Below are 18,835 nucleotides of genomic sequence, written 5' to 3' on the forward strand. Positions count from 1 at the left end.
CCTTGCAAGTATTTTCTCGGAAAAACATTGAAATTTAAACAAAGTAACGATCACACATAACACTGAATAACTGTCTTCAGTGTATGGTAACTCGCAGTGACCGGTAACTCAGTTTTGATGCATGACATGCTTATTTCTTTACTCTATCATGTTTTACAAAATACGTAATATTGGGAATGCGGAGGGTGGGGTAGCGCCGATGTCAGGATTTTCGTTTCGGACCGATTTGAGATCAAAATTTCCGGAGCCCTGGTTCAATGTCATCACTCACATCATGTGACACAAGGTCCATAACTCTTGCACCAATATTTCATGAAGTATCTCCCCTTTTTAGCTCACCTGTCACAAAGTGACAAGGTGAGCTTTTGTGATCGCGCTGTGTCCGTCGTCCGTCGTCTGTCCGTGCGTCTGTGCGTCCGTAAACTTTTGCTTGTGACCACTCTAGAGGTCACATTTTTCATGGGATCTTTATGAAAGTTGGTCAGAATGTTCATCTTGATGATATCTAGGTCAAGTTCGAAACTGGGTCATGTGCCTTCAAAAACTAGGTCAGTAGGTCTAAAAATAGAAAAACCTTGTGACCTCTCTAGAGGCCATATATTTCAAAAGATCTTCATGAAAATTGGTCAGAATGTTCACCTTGATGATATCTAGGTCAAATTCGAAAGTGGGTCACGTGCCGTCAAAAACTAGGTCAGTAGGTCTAAAAATAGAAAAACCTTGTGACCTCTCTAGAGGCCATATATTTCACAAGATCTTCATGGATATTGGTCAAAACGTTCATCTTGATGATATCTAGGTCAAGTTCGAAACTGGGTCACGTGCCATCAAAAACTAGGTCAGTAGGTCAAATAATAGAAAAACCTTGTGACCTCTCTAAAGGCCACATTTTTCATGGGATCTATATGAAAGTTGGTCTGAATGTTCATCTTGATGATATCTAGGTCTAATTCGAAACTGGGTCATGTGGGTTCAAAAACTAGGTCAGTAGGTCTAAAAATAGAAAAACCTTGTGACCTCTCTAGAGGCCATATATTTCATGAGATCTTCATGAAAATTGGTCAGAATGTTCACCTTGATGATATCTAGATCAAGTTCGAAAGTGGGTCACGTGCCATCAAAAACTAGGTCAGTAGGTCAAATAATAGAAAACCTTGTGACCTCTCTAGAGGCCATATTTTTCATGGGATCTGTATGAAAGTTGGTCTGAATGTTCATCTTGATAATATCTAGGTCAGTTTTGAAAGTAGGTCACGTGCCATCAAAAACTAGGTCAGTAGGTCAAATAATAGAAAAACCTTGTGACTTCTCTAAAGGCCATATTTTTCATGGGATCTGTATGAAAGTTGATCTGAATGTTCATCTTGATGATATCTAGGTCAAGTTCGAAACAGGGTCATGTGTGGTCAAAAACTAGGTCAGTAGGTCTAAAAATAGAAAGATCTTGTGACCTCTCTAGAGGCCATACTTGTGAATGGATCTCCATAAAAATTGGTCAGAATGTTCACCTTGATGATATCTAGGTCAAGTTTGAAACTGGGTCACATGCCTTAAAAAACTAGGTCAGTAGTTCAAATAATAAAAAAACCTTGTGACCTCTCTAGAGGCCATACTTTTCATGGGATCTGTATGAAAGTTGGTCTGAATGTTCATCTTGATGATATCTAGGTCAAGTTTGAAACTGGGTCAACTGTGGTCAAAAACTAGGTCAGTAGGTCTAAAATTATAAAAATCTTTTGACTTCTCTAGAGGCCATATTTTTCAATGGATCTTCATGAAAATTGATCTGAATGTTCACCTTGATGATATCTAGGTCAGTTTCGAAACTGGGTCACGTACGGTTAAAAACTAGGCCAGTAGGTATAAAAATAGAAAAACCTTGTGACCTCTCTAGAGGCCATATTTTTCATGAGATCTTCATGAAAATTAGTGAGAATGTTCACCTTGATGATATCTAGGTAAAATTCAAAACAGGGTCACGTACCTTCAAAAACTAGGTCAATAGGTCAAATAATAGAAAAACCTTGTGACCTCTCTAGAGACCATATTTTTCAATGGATCTTCTTGAAAATTGGTCAGAATTTTTATCTTGATAATATCTAGGTCAAGTTCAAAACTGGGTCACATGAGCTCAAAAACTAGGTCACTATGTCAAATAATAGAAAAAAACGACGTCATACTCAAAACTGGGTCATATGGGAAGAGGTGAGCGATTCAGGACCATCATGGTCCTCTTGTTTTTAATTACTTCCCTTTTGCGTTACTATAAATAGCTTATTTTTAGTAACTTTTTTATTATTGGCCGTAGGGAAAAACCGAGAACACTTTTCTGTGGTACAACATGGATGGTACCTCCAATTTTTAGGTGTATTTTGACATATCTATACCTTGTAAAAATATTTTTTTCTTTTTGGTTAAATTTCTTCGCTTTGTTGTTCCTGTCCTTTGGACTTAGATATTTTTTCTGAGGACCTTCTTGTCCTCAAGTGCAATGATAATAGGTGAGCGATATAGGGCCATCATGGCCCTCTTGTTACTTAGAATTTCACATTTAACTTTTATGATAAGCACCCAAGGAAAACAGGAACCAGTTTTACCCTAGTGTTTCTCTGTAAACATCTAGGTCAAGTTCAATAACCAGCAGGTTCAGACAAATATCTTCAGAGTTGGTTGATGTTCCGTGGGAAATTCAGAATTTTACCTAACTTACCTTACCTTAAATAATTTATAGTGTAGGATAATCAGGAGGTAGCCTAACAACCTATGACACTAAACTACAGAATATTATTCATAGATAAGGTAACATTGACATGATTTAATTATACCACAGAATATATTCCAGGTCCAACTGAGACATCTCAAAAACAGTATTATTTCTTGCTATTTTTCAGCCATCAGAACCAAGATGGAAAGGCTTGTTTGATTTGTTGCAGGCAGTTTTCCACAAAGTTTGGTCTAAAGATGCACAATTACCATGCCCACAGAGGCAGTAAATCGGAAAAGAAATCCACTGAGACTGTTAAGTAAGTGTTTTTTATAGGCCAGTCTGAAAGAGGGAGTCATTCTGTGAACCTGTGGGGGATGGCGGCATCAGACGCCTCAAATTTCCTCCTCAAAGTCGAAATAGTTTTCATCTGATCTTCACCAGACTTGCTGACAATGTTTGTGGGCATAATATCTTGGCCAAATTCGATAACCAGCCAAATCACACTAGGCACTTGGATTGTGGCCTTTTATTACTTGAAAAACTACTTGTTTAGCTTAGTTTGCTCCCTAAGTCAAACAGTTTTCATCCAATCTTCACCAAACTTGCTGACAATGTTTGTGGGCTTAATATCCCGGCCAAGTATGATAACCACCCATTTTAATCGCCTCAGGGACTCTTGGATTATGGTTTGGCAGTATACATATAATGTATGACCATTTTGTGTTGATTGGTCGTAAAACCCAACTCACTTGAATTATGGCCCTTGAATTAGGCCAAGTTTGATGACGAGCGTATTTTGTGACAGTCTGGCACTTTGTTAGAACTTTGTTCATGGTGATCTATTAATACAGGTGGGTGGTCTGGCATCCATGGTCTTGTATCCAGAATCAACATTTTTATGCCTTCACTTTGTGGGGGTGGGGGGGGCATATAGATTTGCCCTTGTCCGTCAGTCCGAGAATGTGTCGTGCCTAGCTCCAAAAATATTTGACGTAGAGTCACAAAACTTTACAGGAATGTTGGTCAGCATGTGTAGTTGTGCACCTGGGGTTTCGCGTCCGGATTCATTCAGTCATGTAGGAGTTATGGCCCCTGACTTTGTAAAAATTGGTCATTTTAGTGTTGTGTCATGCCTAGCTCCAAAAGTATTTGATGTAGAGTCAAAAAACTTTACAGGAATGTTGGTCAGCATGTGTAGTTCTGCACCTGGGGTTTTGCATCCGGATTCATTCAGTCGTGTAGGAGTTATGGCCCCAGACTTAGTAAAAAATTGGTCATTTTAATGTTGTGTCGCCCGTAGCTCCAAACGTATTTGACCTAGAGTCACCAAAGTTTACAGGAATGTTGGTCAGCATGTGCAGTTGTGCACCTGGGGTTTCGCGTCCGGATTCATTCAGTCATGTAGGAGTTATGGCTCCTGACTTAAGTTAAAAATTGGTCATTTTAATGTTGTGTCGCTCGTAGCTCCAGAAGTATTTGACCTAGAGTCGCCAAAGTTTACAGGAATGTTGGTCAGCATGTGCAGTTGTGCACCTGGGGTTTCGCGTCCAGATTCATTCAGTATTGTAGGAGTTATGACCCCTGACCTAGGAAAAATTTGTGTCCTTTGTTATGTAGTGGGGGCATCTGTGTCCTATGGACACATTTCTAGTTACTTAACCATCTTCTCTGAAACTGCTTGTCAGTTGGCGTGTCTTGCACAAGAACTAGGTCCCTAGTCACACTTGGAGATCAAATGTCTTTTTACCTGGTAAGGAGTTGTTTTTTTGTGGACTTAGAAAAACAAAAGAGTTACAATAATTACTACACAACCACAGAATTAAAATTCCATTTGCAGAAACATGTTCAAAGATATTTGCTATGACGGGCCTGTATTGCGACATTCTGGCTCTCTTATGTTCAAATTGGCTCTTTATAGGGGCTGTTGGAGCTAAAGTCAGTAATAGCATTTCTTCTCTTGAACCACTGAATAGATTTTCATCAAACTTGATCTGTAACTTCATTATAATGTCCTCCCAGTTTTGTTCAAATGGGGGCAGGGAAGCTGGTCCAAAAATAAAAATACAGTTTATCAACTTCTAAAATCTTGATGTATCTTCATCAAACTTGTCCTTTAGCATCATTGTAAGGTCCTTTCCCAAGTTTATGCAGATTGGGGTGATTTGCCCCTTTTATGGGCCATAAGAGCTAAAAAAGAAAAAAGCTCAAAACAACTTCCCATGAACTGCTAGATAAGTCTGTATCACACTTGGTCTGTAGCATGATCATCAGGACAGGTCCTTTTCCAATTTTTTATACTGGGAGCACTTGACCCCTTTTAGGGGCCTCAGGAGCAAAAAAGTGCATTAATATGACTTCTTCTCATGAATCACTTGAATGATCGATATCAAACTTGATTTATAGCATTATTATAAGGTCCTTTACTAACTTTATTCTATTTGGGGCATTTGGGCCCTTTTAGGGGCTGCTAAAGATAAAAATAAAAATAGCTTTAAGAAACTTTTTAAAATAAATGCTTGATAAATTTTCATCAAACACTGTAGGGCGTATCATTATAAGGTCCTCTCCCAAAATGTTCAAATTGGGCATTTAGCCACTTTTAGGGGACACAAGGTCATGGTCCAGATTAATTCAAATGGGGGCAATTGCACCTATTTACGGGAATCCCCGATCTTCAGAAGAAATACTGTAATAATGACGTTAGTAACTTCACTTGGTGATAACGTCATTTTATTGTAATAAGGGACGTTACTCTTCGGAGGTTTAGTTTTTTTCACATATATATCTATATATAATTTTGAATTTGTGAGAAATGTTTAGTTGTTTTTTTTACAGGAGTCCAAAGGAAACAGAAGATGACAATTTAAGACTCTCAACCAAATGTGAAGTTTGTTCAAAAATATTTTCAAGTGTTTTTGCTCTGAAAAAGCATTCTTATATACATCTGGATGTCAAGCCATTTAAATGCATAAAATGTGAGAAGACCTTTGCTCAGAAAGTACAACTTAAGCTTCACAAGTGTAAAGCATCACCCAAATGTGAAGTTAGTTCAAAAATATTTTCAAGTTTTTCTGATCTGAAAAAGCATTCTTTTATACATCTGGATGTCAAGCCATTTAAATGCATAAAATGTGAGAAGACCTTTGCTCAGAAAGTACAACTTAGGCTTCACAGGTGTAAAGCAGGACCTGTAAAAGGAGTCAGATGTAATATTTGTTCAGAAACATTTTCAAGTGCCCTTGCACTGAAGAGGCATAAATGTATAAAAGTGGGCAGTAAGACTTTTAAGTGTCTAAAATGTAGGAAGACATTTGAGAACAAATGGCAGATTCATCTTCATAGAAGAGCAGAAGAATGTGAAGCAAGCCGCTTAAAGTGTGAAATTTGTGCTGGAACCTATTCAAGTTTAAATGCACTGAAGAAACATAGGAATATTCATCTTGAAATCAAGCCATTTAAATGCAAAAAATGTGAGAAGACATTTGCTCAGAATTGTCAGCTTAAACGTCACAATAAAAACCCTTGTGGATCTACGACAATAAAGAGAAATTGCGATGTATCCACCTTTGATGCAGATTTGCAGCATCAAGAGAAAAATAGGTACTGGTCTATTTGTATTAAAATTGAGATTAAGGTTGGGTCATTAGGGTCAAGGTCACTGTTATTAAAAATGAAAAATGTGTTTTCTACTCATTAGCTTCAGTTAGGAAAGAAATATAGTGTCAGTGAAAGTTTGTGTGTAGGTAGCTTAGGTGAAAATTGCAGTTAGGGTTGCATTTGCAGACACTGGAGTCAGAGTTGCTATACCATCACTTTGTGTCTATTTTGACAACACCTGCATATAGTCAGGGAGAACATTGCTTTAATGTGATGTAGTAGTTCTGTCTGCTGAATGGAATGACCGGGAAGCTACTTCTAATGTGAAGTACAACAAAAATATGCAAGTTATGAAATTAATGAAAATAATTCCTTTACAAATGAAAAGGATTGATATTGTAAATATAAGAAATGATTTCTTTGTGTATGGGGGTGAGGGAGGGCGGTTTGCCCATAATATTCTATTGTTCAGTTTGCATAAACTGTAGAATGCATAAACACCAGAAACAGTTATTTCATTTCTTACTTGAAGATTACTTAAACAGAAGCTGAACGTTTGAGATACATGTGCATGTAATTAATACAGAAATAATGACCAGAAAATTCCCATTTTTCTTTATGAAAAGACAGTGTATTTGATTTTTGATTCATAGGTTAATGCCTAAAATTACAGCTATTTCTCAAAATTGAAGCATATGCTAGTATGCTAATTGGCGAGAGTCTACTATAACATGAATTAAAATTGTATATTAACACAAAATTTTGATCAGATACAAGATGAAGTCTTTAATTTGCAAGAAATTTGATCAGTTCAGATGACCAAACTCTGATAAATTGTTGTTTTCTTTCAGAAACTCACCAGACAATCCAGAAGTCTCATCTCACACATGTGCAATATGTTCATCTACCTTTAGGAGTGGAGAAGAACTTCATAGACATTTCAAACTGTCAAGATGCGCACTAGGATCGTTCAGCAAGCTGTCTCATATTGGAGAACCAACTATGCAACAAGACTTTACTCCAGAACAAATGGGAACAAAAATGGTCAAGTACGAGTGTGGTACATGTAATAAGGCATTTTCTGACTGCTCATTTCTGGAGCTGCACATCTCGAGTGGTTGCCCTGGGAAATTAGTAAAATCAGAATGCTGTTCAGAGGGAGTGGAAACAGACGTCGTGTTCGGTTTATTTGAGTGTGGACTTTGCCTGTTGAATTTTAGTTCTGATTTAGATATGATATCACATTTTAAGTTGGAACATGGTGAATTTCAAGACGAAGCTCAGGATGCAGTAAGTTACGCATGCGGTAAATGTAATAGTGAATTTGATTCCAGCAAAAATCTTGATGATCACATGCAACACTGTTTCCAAGAAAACCTTTCTTCAGTTTTTACATGTGGACTTTGTCAGAAAGACTACAGAAATGTAAATGAATTGGAGTTACATATATCAGAAAATCACACACAGTCAGAGTATTTATGCGGACAGTGTGGACTTTCGTTCAACTCCTCTAAAATTTTGGTCAGTCACATTGTTGAAAAACATTCTGGTGCCAAAGACAACACTGAAGCTTATGTCAGTATGACCAAAGTAACATGTACAGATAACTCACCTCAAGCTGGAAGTCCTCAGAGCAAAGAAGATAAATCAAATGAAGCAATTGTTCTTGAAGAAACTGCAGATCAAGGTGCCGGTGATATTGGATATAACACAGAGGATGAACAAGCTAATATAGGCAGAGAACAAACAACCCATAGTGAAAGGAATGGCTTTAAGGATAACCGGTTTATACCAAGTATGTCTGATATTTCAAATACCAAGTTGAAAACACAGAAGGAAAAAATAGAGGTTTTGAAAACTAATCTATCAGGTATGTTTACAAACACAAGAACAAGTTTAAAAGACAAAGTACACAATAGATCTGATAAGAAGTCAGATGATTCATATAGGAAACAAACCCGTTTGAGACCAAGAGTTAATACAGTATACTCACATTTGTATACGCAGAAGTCAGTTGCAAGCAAAAACAGTGACATCTGTAAGAGTAAGCCACATGGCAAAGGTATTCTTCCAAAAAAGATTTCTCAGTCTTTTGATGGTGTTGAAACTGTGCCTACTAGCTTGTTGCTAAGATACTTGCACCAGGTACAGTGTCTTGGCTGTTTTAATATAACAGTACTTAATGCCAGTGGGAGATGTTCTTTTTGCCAGAAGTCAGTAGTTGTGAAACTGCACCAATTCATGTGTATTTGCAGGCATTCTTGTTTTAGATCAGTAGATGTGTTAACTACACATTTTCGTGGATGTGAAACTTTACAGGCAGCTGTATCAAGCAAGAAAAAGCTTGTAATCTATTCTGAACAAGAAGGTACACAAAAGATCAGAGAAGTTGATACTGCTGTGCACACGAAAGACTCTCAAAGTGAATGTTACTCTTTGCCTGTTAAGACTGGTTTCCTTTTGAGAAATGCACATGTTAATGACAAGCCGATTTCAGAATGTACTAGGGAAGGAAAATCAGTGCATGAGGAACAAACACGCAGTAGTTTAAACCAATCTGAATCTCCATTTAGTTCAGATTCTTTGCTGCAAGAGAGAACTTATGGAAACAGTTCCAATGGAAATGGGACTGTGCTTTATGGTCATTCAAGTAAAATAAATGAAAAAGACAGTGGAGAAATTCCAGAAAGTAACGAAGAAAATGTCAAATACACACATACACGTGTGAAAGCTGACAAAATACAAGTTGTGGATGCAAGGGAAAATGATGAGCCAAGTTATGTCACTATATCAGACAATAATGAAAGTGAGGTTTCCGAGTCAGATTCATCTGGATTTGAAGAAATATATATTGATGAAGGTAATATTTCAAATAAAAGTAAACATGCAAGAAAGGACAATAATGACAAAAGTTTTGCTTCTTCTAAAACTGACTTACAAAGAGTGCGTGTTGAAGATAGTGTTTCTGATAAAGAAAGATGTGACCAAAGTTTGATAAATTTCAATAGTATGTCATGTAAAGTGGTTGTGGAGCGAATGCTTCCATCAGAAGTTGAAAACTATCTTCGCAAGAGAAAGAGAGTACCTCCTACAGAGGAGTATGAAAGTCCAAGGAAAAAACAAACTAGGAAAGACCAGTTACATGGAAATTTAGCTGAAAGAGGAGCTAAGTCTGAAAAGAGGAATGATGATGTTAGAAAAGTAAAACCGATTGTTAGGAGATATGTTGAACAAAATGATGATGAAAGAAATTTTGAAGCATTAGATACGATTGTCATCAGTTCAGATTCTGATGAGGGCATTGAATCTACTGATGTTACTGAAGTGCATAGAACATATTCCAATACAAGTAATGATTTACGTAAGAAGAGAATATCTGGTGTCGAAAATACATCAAACAGCTCTTTAGTGTCAAAGAATAAGTCAGTTGCGAGGAAAAGAGGACATCCTAGAATGTCGAATAGGAAAGAACATAGTGTACAGAAATTGAGATGTTCTCCCAGGTCGCGTTCTCTAAAAACTTCAGAATCATCAAAGTCTTTTGAAAATGATAGAAATGCAACTGTTGATAAGCCCCATATTTGCACTGATAATGTTCAAAGTGGAGAGATTAAGGACAGCTCAAAACCTGAGAATCTGAAAAGTTATTCTCCCTTGAAGTTTTTGGAAAAATCAGAACAAATATCACCAGAAGTTGATCAAATACAAGACAAGAAACATTCACTTTCAGATGAGGTGTTCACTTGTGAAATATGCACGTTGCAGTTTTCTTGTACTCATGATTTAGCAGTGCATGCAAAGACTCACTTAATATCTGAACTGTTTAAATGTTCAAAGTGTGAGCGGGTGTTCAGTTCTGAAGACAGTCTTAATGCACATTTGGACAACCATAAAAAGGCAGAGGAATTTCTATGTGGAATTTGTCAGGCAATATTTAGAAGCACGAACGAGTTAGAAAATCACATGTTCAAACATTTTGAGAGTGTTGTTACAAAGAAAAACCTGCCTGCATGTGTTGCCTCCTCAGAAACAATGGAGATAGTAGATGCTGATAGCAGTAGTACTGTTGAATGTTCTGCACGAAAAGATGTTGGTAAAAGCAACAGCCTGATATCAAAACTGATTGCATACAAACCAAATATAAATCTATGACAGATTTCTTATGTACTTCTTGATTTTTTCTACAATGAGTTTTTATACTTTGAATGGTTTGGCTCATTAAAACAAAGTGTGCATGACTGTGTTGTTCATATTGTACAGAATCAGTTAATTATTAAGTATTGTGTTACGAAATATTGCTTAATGTACCTGAAGGTTTTACCTAATTATTTTAGTTTTTGTTATATACATTGTATTTTAAGATTTAAAAATTATTGTTAAATTTACTTTGAGAGGAATTCTTTTTATGTTTTAGAAATAAACAAGAGAACAAGATAACACTGCAATTTGCATGTGGATCTTTATGAAATAACTAGATTAAATTAAGGTTCAGTTATACATGGCAGAGCTAGATGAATTCTTTGCATCATTTTAGCTCCTTTAAGCTATTTTCATTTGAAACATTGAATGCAGGTAGCAGATCCTAGTATTTGGTTTTATTGACAATAAAACGAGTAAAAAATGGTTAAATTGGGTTTTTTTCCGTGATAATGTCTTAAATCTTGAGAAAACAGCCATGTTTTAAGGATTTTAAATGCATATATCTCTTAACATGTTTTACATGTCAGAACATTCATACATATACATTTTTATGCCCCCGGCATCTACTGATGCGGGAGGCATATAGTGATTTTCCTGTCCGTTCGTTCGTCCGTCCGTACGAGGTTAACCAAATGGGACCGTTTCGTCTATCATAAATACTCCTTACTAGAATGACTTGATGCTATTGCAGATGTAACCTGTGACCATTCCTCATCTTCAAACATCACCTGACCTCAGTTTGACCTTGACCTCGTTTTGGACTTTGGTTGCTTTATATGGGCCATCTCTTGGTTAACCAAGTGGAACCGTTTCGTCTAGCATCAATACCCCTTACTAGAATGACTTGATACTAATGCAGATGTAACCTGTGACCATTCCTCATCTTCAGACATCACCTGACCTCAGTTTGACCTTGACCTTGACCTCGTTTTGGACTTGGGTTGCTTTGTATGGGCCATCTCTTGGTTAACTAAATGGGACCGTTTCGTCTAGCATCAATACCCCTTACTAGAATGACTTTATACTAATGCAGATGTAACCTGTGACCATTCCTCATCTTCAGACATCACCTGACCTCAGTTTGACCTTGAACTTGACCTCGTTTTGGACTAAGGTTGCTTTGTAGCGACAATGCTGCCAATGGGGGCATCAGGCGTTAAATGAACGCAGCTCGTTGTCTGTTTTGTTTTAACATGTTTTAAGGATTTTAAATGCATATATCTCTTAGCATGTTTTACATGTCAGAACATTCTTACATGTACATTTTCTGTTCATAAACTGTTTTAATAATAATTATGTTAAAAGGATTTTTAGCTCACCTGAGCACGAAGTGCTCAAAGGTGAGCTTTTGTGTTCGCCCTCTGTCCGTCGTCAACAATTTGACTGTTAACACTCTAGAGGTCACAATTTTGGCCCAATCTTAATGAAACTTGGTCAGAATGTTACCCTCAATAAAATGACGAGTTCGATATTGGGTCATATGGGGTCAAAAACCAGGTCACCAGATCAGATAAAAGGAAAAGCTTGTTGACACTCTAGAGGTCACAATTTTGGCCCAATCTTAATGAAACTTAGTCAGAATGTTACCCTCAATAAAACCTTGGAAGAGTTCGATATTGGGTCATCTGGGGTCAAAAACTAGGTCACCAGGTCAGATCAAAGGAAAAGCTTGTTAACACTAGAGTTCACAATTTTGGCCCAATCTTAATGAAACTTGGTCAGAACGTTACTCTAAATAAAATCTTGGACGAGTTCAATATTGGGTCATCTGGGGTCAAAAACTAGGTCACCAGGTCAAATCAAAGGAAAAGCTTGTTAACACTGTAGAGACCACATTTATGACTATGTCTTCATGAATCTTGGTCAGAATGTTAACCTTGATGGTCTCAAGGTCCAGTTTGAATCTGGGTCATGTAGGATCAAAAACTAGGTCACCAGGTCAGATCAAAGGAAAAGCTAGTTAACACTCTAGAGGTCACAATTTTGGCCCAATCTTAATGAAACTTGGTCAGAATGTTATCCTTAATAAAATCTTGGACGATTTCGATATTGGGTCATCTGGGTCAAAAACTAGGTCACCAGGTCAGATCAAAAGAAAAGCTTGTTAACACTGTAGAGACCACATTTATGACTATGTCTTCATGAATCTTGGTCAGAATGTTAATCTTGATGGTCTCAAGGTCCAGTTTGAATCTGGGTCATGTAGGATCAAAAACTAGGTCGCCAGGTCAGATCAAAGGAAAAGCTAGTTAACACTGTAGAGGCCACATTTATGACTGTATCTTCATGAAACTTAGTCAGAATGTTTATCTCGATGATTTTAGGTCAAGTTCGAATCTGAGTCATGTGAGGTCAAAAAGTAGGGCACCGGGTCAGATCAAAGGTAAAGCTAGTTAACACTTTAGAGATCACGTTTATGACCATATCTTTATGAAACTTGGTCAGAATGTTAATCTTGATGATCTTTAGGTCAATAGTCAGGTGAGCGATACAGGGCCTTCATGGCTCTCTTGTTATGTTTTGCATGACAAAACACCCACACTTACTTTTTAATAAAGTGTACTTAATAAACTCCATAGTAGTAGCAATTGTTTCTTCATGATAGTTTCTTTACCTAAACATAATGCTCAGAAGTCTATCCTGAGTTAAGAGACCACCTGTCTTAAGACACCACTATTCTGATTTCCCCTATGCGGTCGCTTAAGACAGGTTTGACTGTAATTATACATAATAGTTGAATATTTGAACTTTGGATTATGCATAATCTAAATGTTAACTTGTGCTTTGGATTTTGTGTCACCATAGCCACAAATGTTATAAAAATCATGAAATCATTGCGATTATTATTACTACAGTGTATTAGTTAGAAATTTACTTTGTTTCCTTAATACAAAACATTTTTAGCTCACCTGTCACATAGCGACAGGGTGAGCTTTTGTGATCGTCCGTGGTCCTTCCACAATTTCCTTATGAACACGATAGAGGCCACATTTTGTACTTAATTTTAATCAAACTTGCACACAACTTGTATGGGCATAATATCTCGTTTCCTTTCGAAAACTGGCCAGATCCTATCATGGGTTCCAGAGTTATGGCCCCTTAAAGGGCCAAAATTTGCCATATTTGGCCTGTGAACACGATTGAGACCACATTTTGCGATCAACTTTAATAAAACTTTGACACAACTTGTCTGCACTGTTCTTTATTCAGTCAGGCCACATGTGGTTCTGGGACGATCTATGTATGAAAAGAATTGGAACCACTGCCTTACCCTTGCATGATCGTAAGAGGCGACTAATAGGGTCTTAACACTTAGTTTTGCTGTAACTCTGTGATTCCATCAGGTATGCAAATTTTGATTCCATACCTCATATTTTTATTTCGATGTAAATGAGATGTGAAACCAAAATCTGTAGTCCTGTTTGGCGCCATATAACCTATACTGTGTTGGTGCGCCGTAAAACCCCAATAAATAAATACATGTAAATAAATTATTCAGTTAGTATATTTTCAGTGAACATCCCTCGAATAGTAAATAGTATTGCCCAAATTAAATGTTTGACCAGTCCATTTTAGAAATTTAGCAGGCTAAGGGTTAAACAAACCTCTTTATTGATCTTCATCAAACTTTCCTCTGTAGCATCATTTCGAGGTTCTTTCCCAGTTTGGTTCAGATGGGACACTTGGTCCCTTTTAGAAGCTGCTAAAGCAAGACTTTATCTAAACAGCCTCCACATATTTAAATGATCTTTTCCCTTTAACCACTTTGCAAGTCTTTATTAAACCTGGTCTGTAGTATTTTTTGTTAGCTCACTTGTCACGTAGTGACAAGGTGAGCTATTGTGACCGCTTAATGTCCGTTGTGCGTAGTACGTCGTCCGTCAACAATTTCTAAAAAATTCTTCTTGAAAACCACTGGGCAGAATTACACCAAACTTCACAGGAATGATCCTTGGGTGGCCCCCTTTCAAAATTGTTCAAAGAATTGAATTCCATGAAAAGCTTTAAAAATCTTCTTGTCCAAAACCACAGGACCTATTGCTTTGATATCTGGTGTGAAGCATCATCTAGTGGGCCTCTACCATAATTATTCAAATTATCCCCCTAGGGTCAAATATGGCCTCTTCCCGGGGGTCACATGGTTTATATAGACTTATATAGAGAAACCTTTGAAATTCTTTTTTTACAAAACCACACGGCCTAGGGCGTTGATTATTGGTATGTAGCATCACCTAGTGGTCCTCTACCAAGGTTGTTCAAATTATCTCCCTAGGATCAAATATGGCCCCGCCCCGAGGGTCCAAAGTTTTACATAGAGTTATATAGGAAAAAAAGTTTAAAAATCTTCTCGTCTGAAACCACAACACTTAGACCTTTGATATTTGGTTTGTAGCATTATCTTATGGTCCTCAACCGGAATTATTCAAATTGTACCCCTGGGGTGAAAAGAGGCCCTGCCCTGGGGGTCTCAAGTTTTATATAGCCTTGGGTAGGAAAAAACTTTTAAAAAAACTTCTTGTCTGAAACCATACAACCTAGACTTCTGATATTTGGTATGATGCATTGTCTAATAGTCCTCTACCAAAATTGTTCAGATTATACCCCTGGTGTTAAAAGAGGCCCCACTCTGGGGTCACTTAGTTATTATGTGAGTTATATAGGAAAAAAATACTTAAAAATCATTTGATCCTATTTCCAAGACTGTTTAATTATAATTACCTGATGAGCCCAAGTAATATGATGTCACTTGACCTACTGATCTACTTTCTTGTTTTTTAAGATACAGCCTTGAAATTTTAATGACATACACAGTTTTGCACACCAGTCGTAAAACTGAATTTCATTGACCATGAATGTGACCTACTGACTTTCTTAATAAATTATCATTTGTTTGACATTTGAAACATGTAGCTCATATTACTCAGGTGAGCGATCCAGGGTCATCATGACCCTCTTGTTTTACCTACTGGACAATAGAAAGTAGAATAATTATTAGAATAAAATAATGAAAACTGTAATATGTTTGTTTTCTTAGAACTGAAATTTGTTCTATACCACTGCTTATATAAATATATGTTCTTTGATCCAGTAATTTCGTTGCACGTCCCACAGTCACAATAATCTAAGTCATTTAGTCATAAAAATTGGTACATGGATATTGCACAAAATGAAAACTATGCACATTTGTTTTCTTTCGTTGCTTTGTCAAAATTGTTGCTGTGGCAACAATAGTAAAAACTAGACAGTACAAAATATTTTTTTCTTGAAACTGCATTGATGGAAGGCAATGTGAAGAATACGCACAGTATCTTATTTCCTTTTTTTGTCTGTTACAAACGGCGGATTCTGCTAAAACATAACTGAAACCTTTTATATTTGGCAGTATAAAAATGCAAATCATTTTGTCCGGCTATATGTCTTAGTTCGTCTGTCTATAAGCAAGTAACAAATAATTTGACCTGTCAACTTTACAGGTACAGATTTTTTTCATAAAACCCTGTATGTGACTGATTGCTGTTAATAGTCCTGTTGTATATTCAGTCATGTCGAAGCGAATTCTATTAGTAATCTCGTCGTTGTGACCGAGATTGTCGTGTAAAGGTACGCACTGCATTGAAAACGCGTACACTTGCGTTATTTTACTGTATGCTCCATCTTTTTGGGACGATGCTTCGCAAAGTTAAGTCGAAAATATCAAGCACTGCACTAGTACGCTTTACTCGTATTGGATGTACTTCACTAATTCATTGAACAGATTACAGCAAGATAGCTTCTACTCCGTCTAAACAGCTGATCGCATGTATTGACATGCTGCTGTTTTAGGCTCTGTATGGATAGCCGAATTCGGAGCTTTGTGTATGGATCTAGAACACTAAAACAGAAGCCTTAGATGAGCTTGTGAATATAAATGCATGAATTATATACAGCTGAAATGCTTATTGGCGAATTCAGAACACGGCTATGTAGAAATGGTCATATACATGTAAAACATTCTGATGGCACTATTTTTAGCTTACCTGAGCAATGCTTAGCTGAGTTATTGTGATCGCTCGATGTCCGGCGTCTGTCTGTCGCCTGTCAACATTTAGCTTGTGTATGCGATAGAGGCTGTATTTTTCAACTGATCTGCATGAAATTTTGTCAGAATGTTTAACTTGATGAAAGATAGGCCAAGTTCGGAAATGGGTCATCTCAGGTCAAAAACTAGGTCACTAGGTCAAATGAAAGAAAATCCTTGTGTATGCGATTAGGCTGTATTTTTCAATTGATCTTTATGAAATTTTGTCTGAATGATAACCTTGGTGAAATCTAGGTAAAGTTTGAATATTGGTCATATGGGTTCAAAAACAAGGTCACTAGGTCAAATCAAAGAAAAACCTTGTGTATGCGATAGAGGCTGTATTTTTCAACTGTTCTTCATGAAATTTTGTCAGAATGATAACCTTGGTGAAATCTAGGTAAATTTCGAATATTGGTCATCTGGGGTCAAAAACAAGGTCACCAGGTCAAATCAAAGAAAAACTTTATGTGTGCAAAAGGGGCTGCATTTTACGCCGGATCTTCATGAAATATGATCGGAATGGTTTGTCTGGATGAAATCTAGGTGGAGTTTGAATATGGGTCATATAGGGTCATAAACTAGGTCACCCTGTCAAATTAAAGAAAAACTTGGATACGCAATAGGGGCTGCATTTTACACTGGATATTCATAAAATTTAGTCAGAATGATTGCCTTGATGAAATTTAGTTCAAGTAAGAATATGGGTCATCTGTGGTCAAAAACTAGGTCACTAGGTCAAATCAAAGAAAAACCTTGTGTAAGCAATAGAGACTGTATATTTCTATTGATCTTCATGAAATTTGGTCAGAATGATAGCCTTGATGAAATTAAGGTCAAGTTTGAATAGGGGTCATCTGGAGTCAAAAACTAGGTCGCTAGGACAAGTCAAAGAAAAACATATTGTATGCGATAGAGGCTGTATTTTTCAATTGAGGTTGGTGAAATTTGGTCAGAATGTCAAGGTCAAATTGCGCTCTAGACAGAAACATGTTTCTGATCAATAATTTTAAAGAAGAATGTTTTGTCATATGGACGTAAAAATGTTCAATTGCATTTGGTCAGTGTATGGCTTACTGTTTTGAAGGTTAGTTAAGGTACTGTGACAGAGTCTGAGATATTGAAAACATTAACTACCAATAACTGGAGAACACTTCAAACTTAGTAGGATGTTTGCTGCAGTTAGCAGATGACCTTTTTATTTTAGGGTCAGTAGGTGAATGCCATGTTGACCATGAGACTAAACGGTTTCCGCTCAGTAACTAGTGAATACTTTGTTTTATGGGCGTCAAGCTTCATAACATGTTTACTCGTATGTATAGTTACTTAACTTGTTTTCGTGACTGGAGAACTTTGGACGACAGCTGCAAGACTTCATGGCCTTTATACTTGTGGTCAGCAGATGGACCTTCGGGAATCGGCTGTTCAGTCATATTAATATTGATACTGAAAACAGTTTCTGATCAATAACTGGAAAGTACGTTTGTCGGTTACCGTAGATGATGCCAATTATTTTAGGGATCAGCATAAGACTGACCGCGAAAATAACTCCGGTTTCTGATAAAATACAAGACAATGCTTATGCATTTGGTTTTTAAATTTATATGCTTGTTAAGGGTCATTCCGTCAATGTAAAAATGACCTCGTGTTTCGAAACACTTTCCAGTCGATAATCGCAGGGAATTACAAGGGATACAGCCGTCAAACTGAATGGGATAATTGCTTTTGGTCAATAAATGTCCAGTTATTAGAGTAATTCAGTTAAATGTCAAAGCCACAGTGTACTTGGAACCAAAAGTTCCAAACACGTTTATTTCGTACAATCCACCAGTGGAGTAGGGTCATATATTTCAAACAGCTTTTGCTTCTTTGGAGACGGTCCTTCAGATTTTGTGTTGTGCATTTCTCAAAAAGTATTTGACATAGAGTCATCAAATATTATAGGATTGATTGTTAGACAGCATGTGAGTTTTTTGTGTGCACGTGTTTTTTTTGGGGTTTTTACTTGATTAGAGCAGTTATGGCCCTTGACTTAGTCATAATTTTGTGCACACAAGGACTCACAAGTTTGTACTGTATATTTCTCGAGTTTAGTTCATGTCCTATATGCAGGGTATATTTCAATAAAAGATTTTAATATAAGGATACAAGGTAGGTCTTTAATTCAAAACAAATAACTAAATCGACGAAAATACACTACACATCCTGCTTAATACAAGAAATTTTGCCTCAGGTCGGGGACTTGGACACTTTCAAAGAATTAACAACGCACA

At 36.9% G+C, this 18,835-nt stretch overlaps 1 protein-coding gene across 3 annotated transcripts in view; it reads left to right on the forward strand.

The window, feature by feature from the left end:
* LOC123561520 (uncharacterized) overlaps positions 1-15,522 on the forward strand; it is a 93,608-nt gene extending 78,086 nt beyond the window's left edge. For all 3 annotated transcript variants that reach the window (XM_053553114.1, XM_053553116.1, XM_053553115.1), the window contains 3 exons: positions 2,892-3,023; positions 5,543-6,307; positions 7,156-15,522. In XM_053553114.1, the coding sequence (XP_053409089.1) occupies positions 2,892-3,023; positions 5,543-6,307; positions 7,156-10,456 (4,198 nt within the window). In that variant the 3' untranslated portion in view covers positions 10,457-15,522. The remainder of the gene's footprint in view (positions 1-2,891; positions 3,024-5,542; positions 6,308-7,155) is intronic.
* The last annotated feature ends 3,313 nt before the right edge of the window (positions 15,523-18,835 follow it).

The sequence above is a fragment of the Mercenaria mercenaria genome, chromosome 10, assembly GCF_021730395.1.
Source record: "Mercenaria mercenaria strain notata chromosome 10, MADL_Memer_1, whole genome shotgun sequence".
In the NCBI taxonomy this organism is placed as follows: domain Eukaryota; kingdom Metazoa; phylum Mollusca; class Bivalvia; order Venerida; family Veneridae; genus Mercenaria; species Mercenaria mercenaria.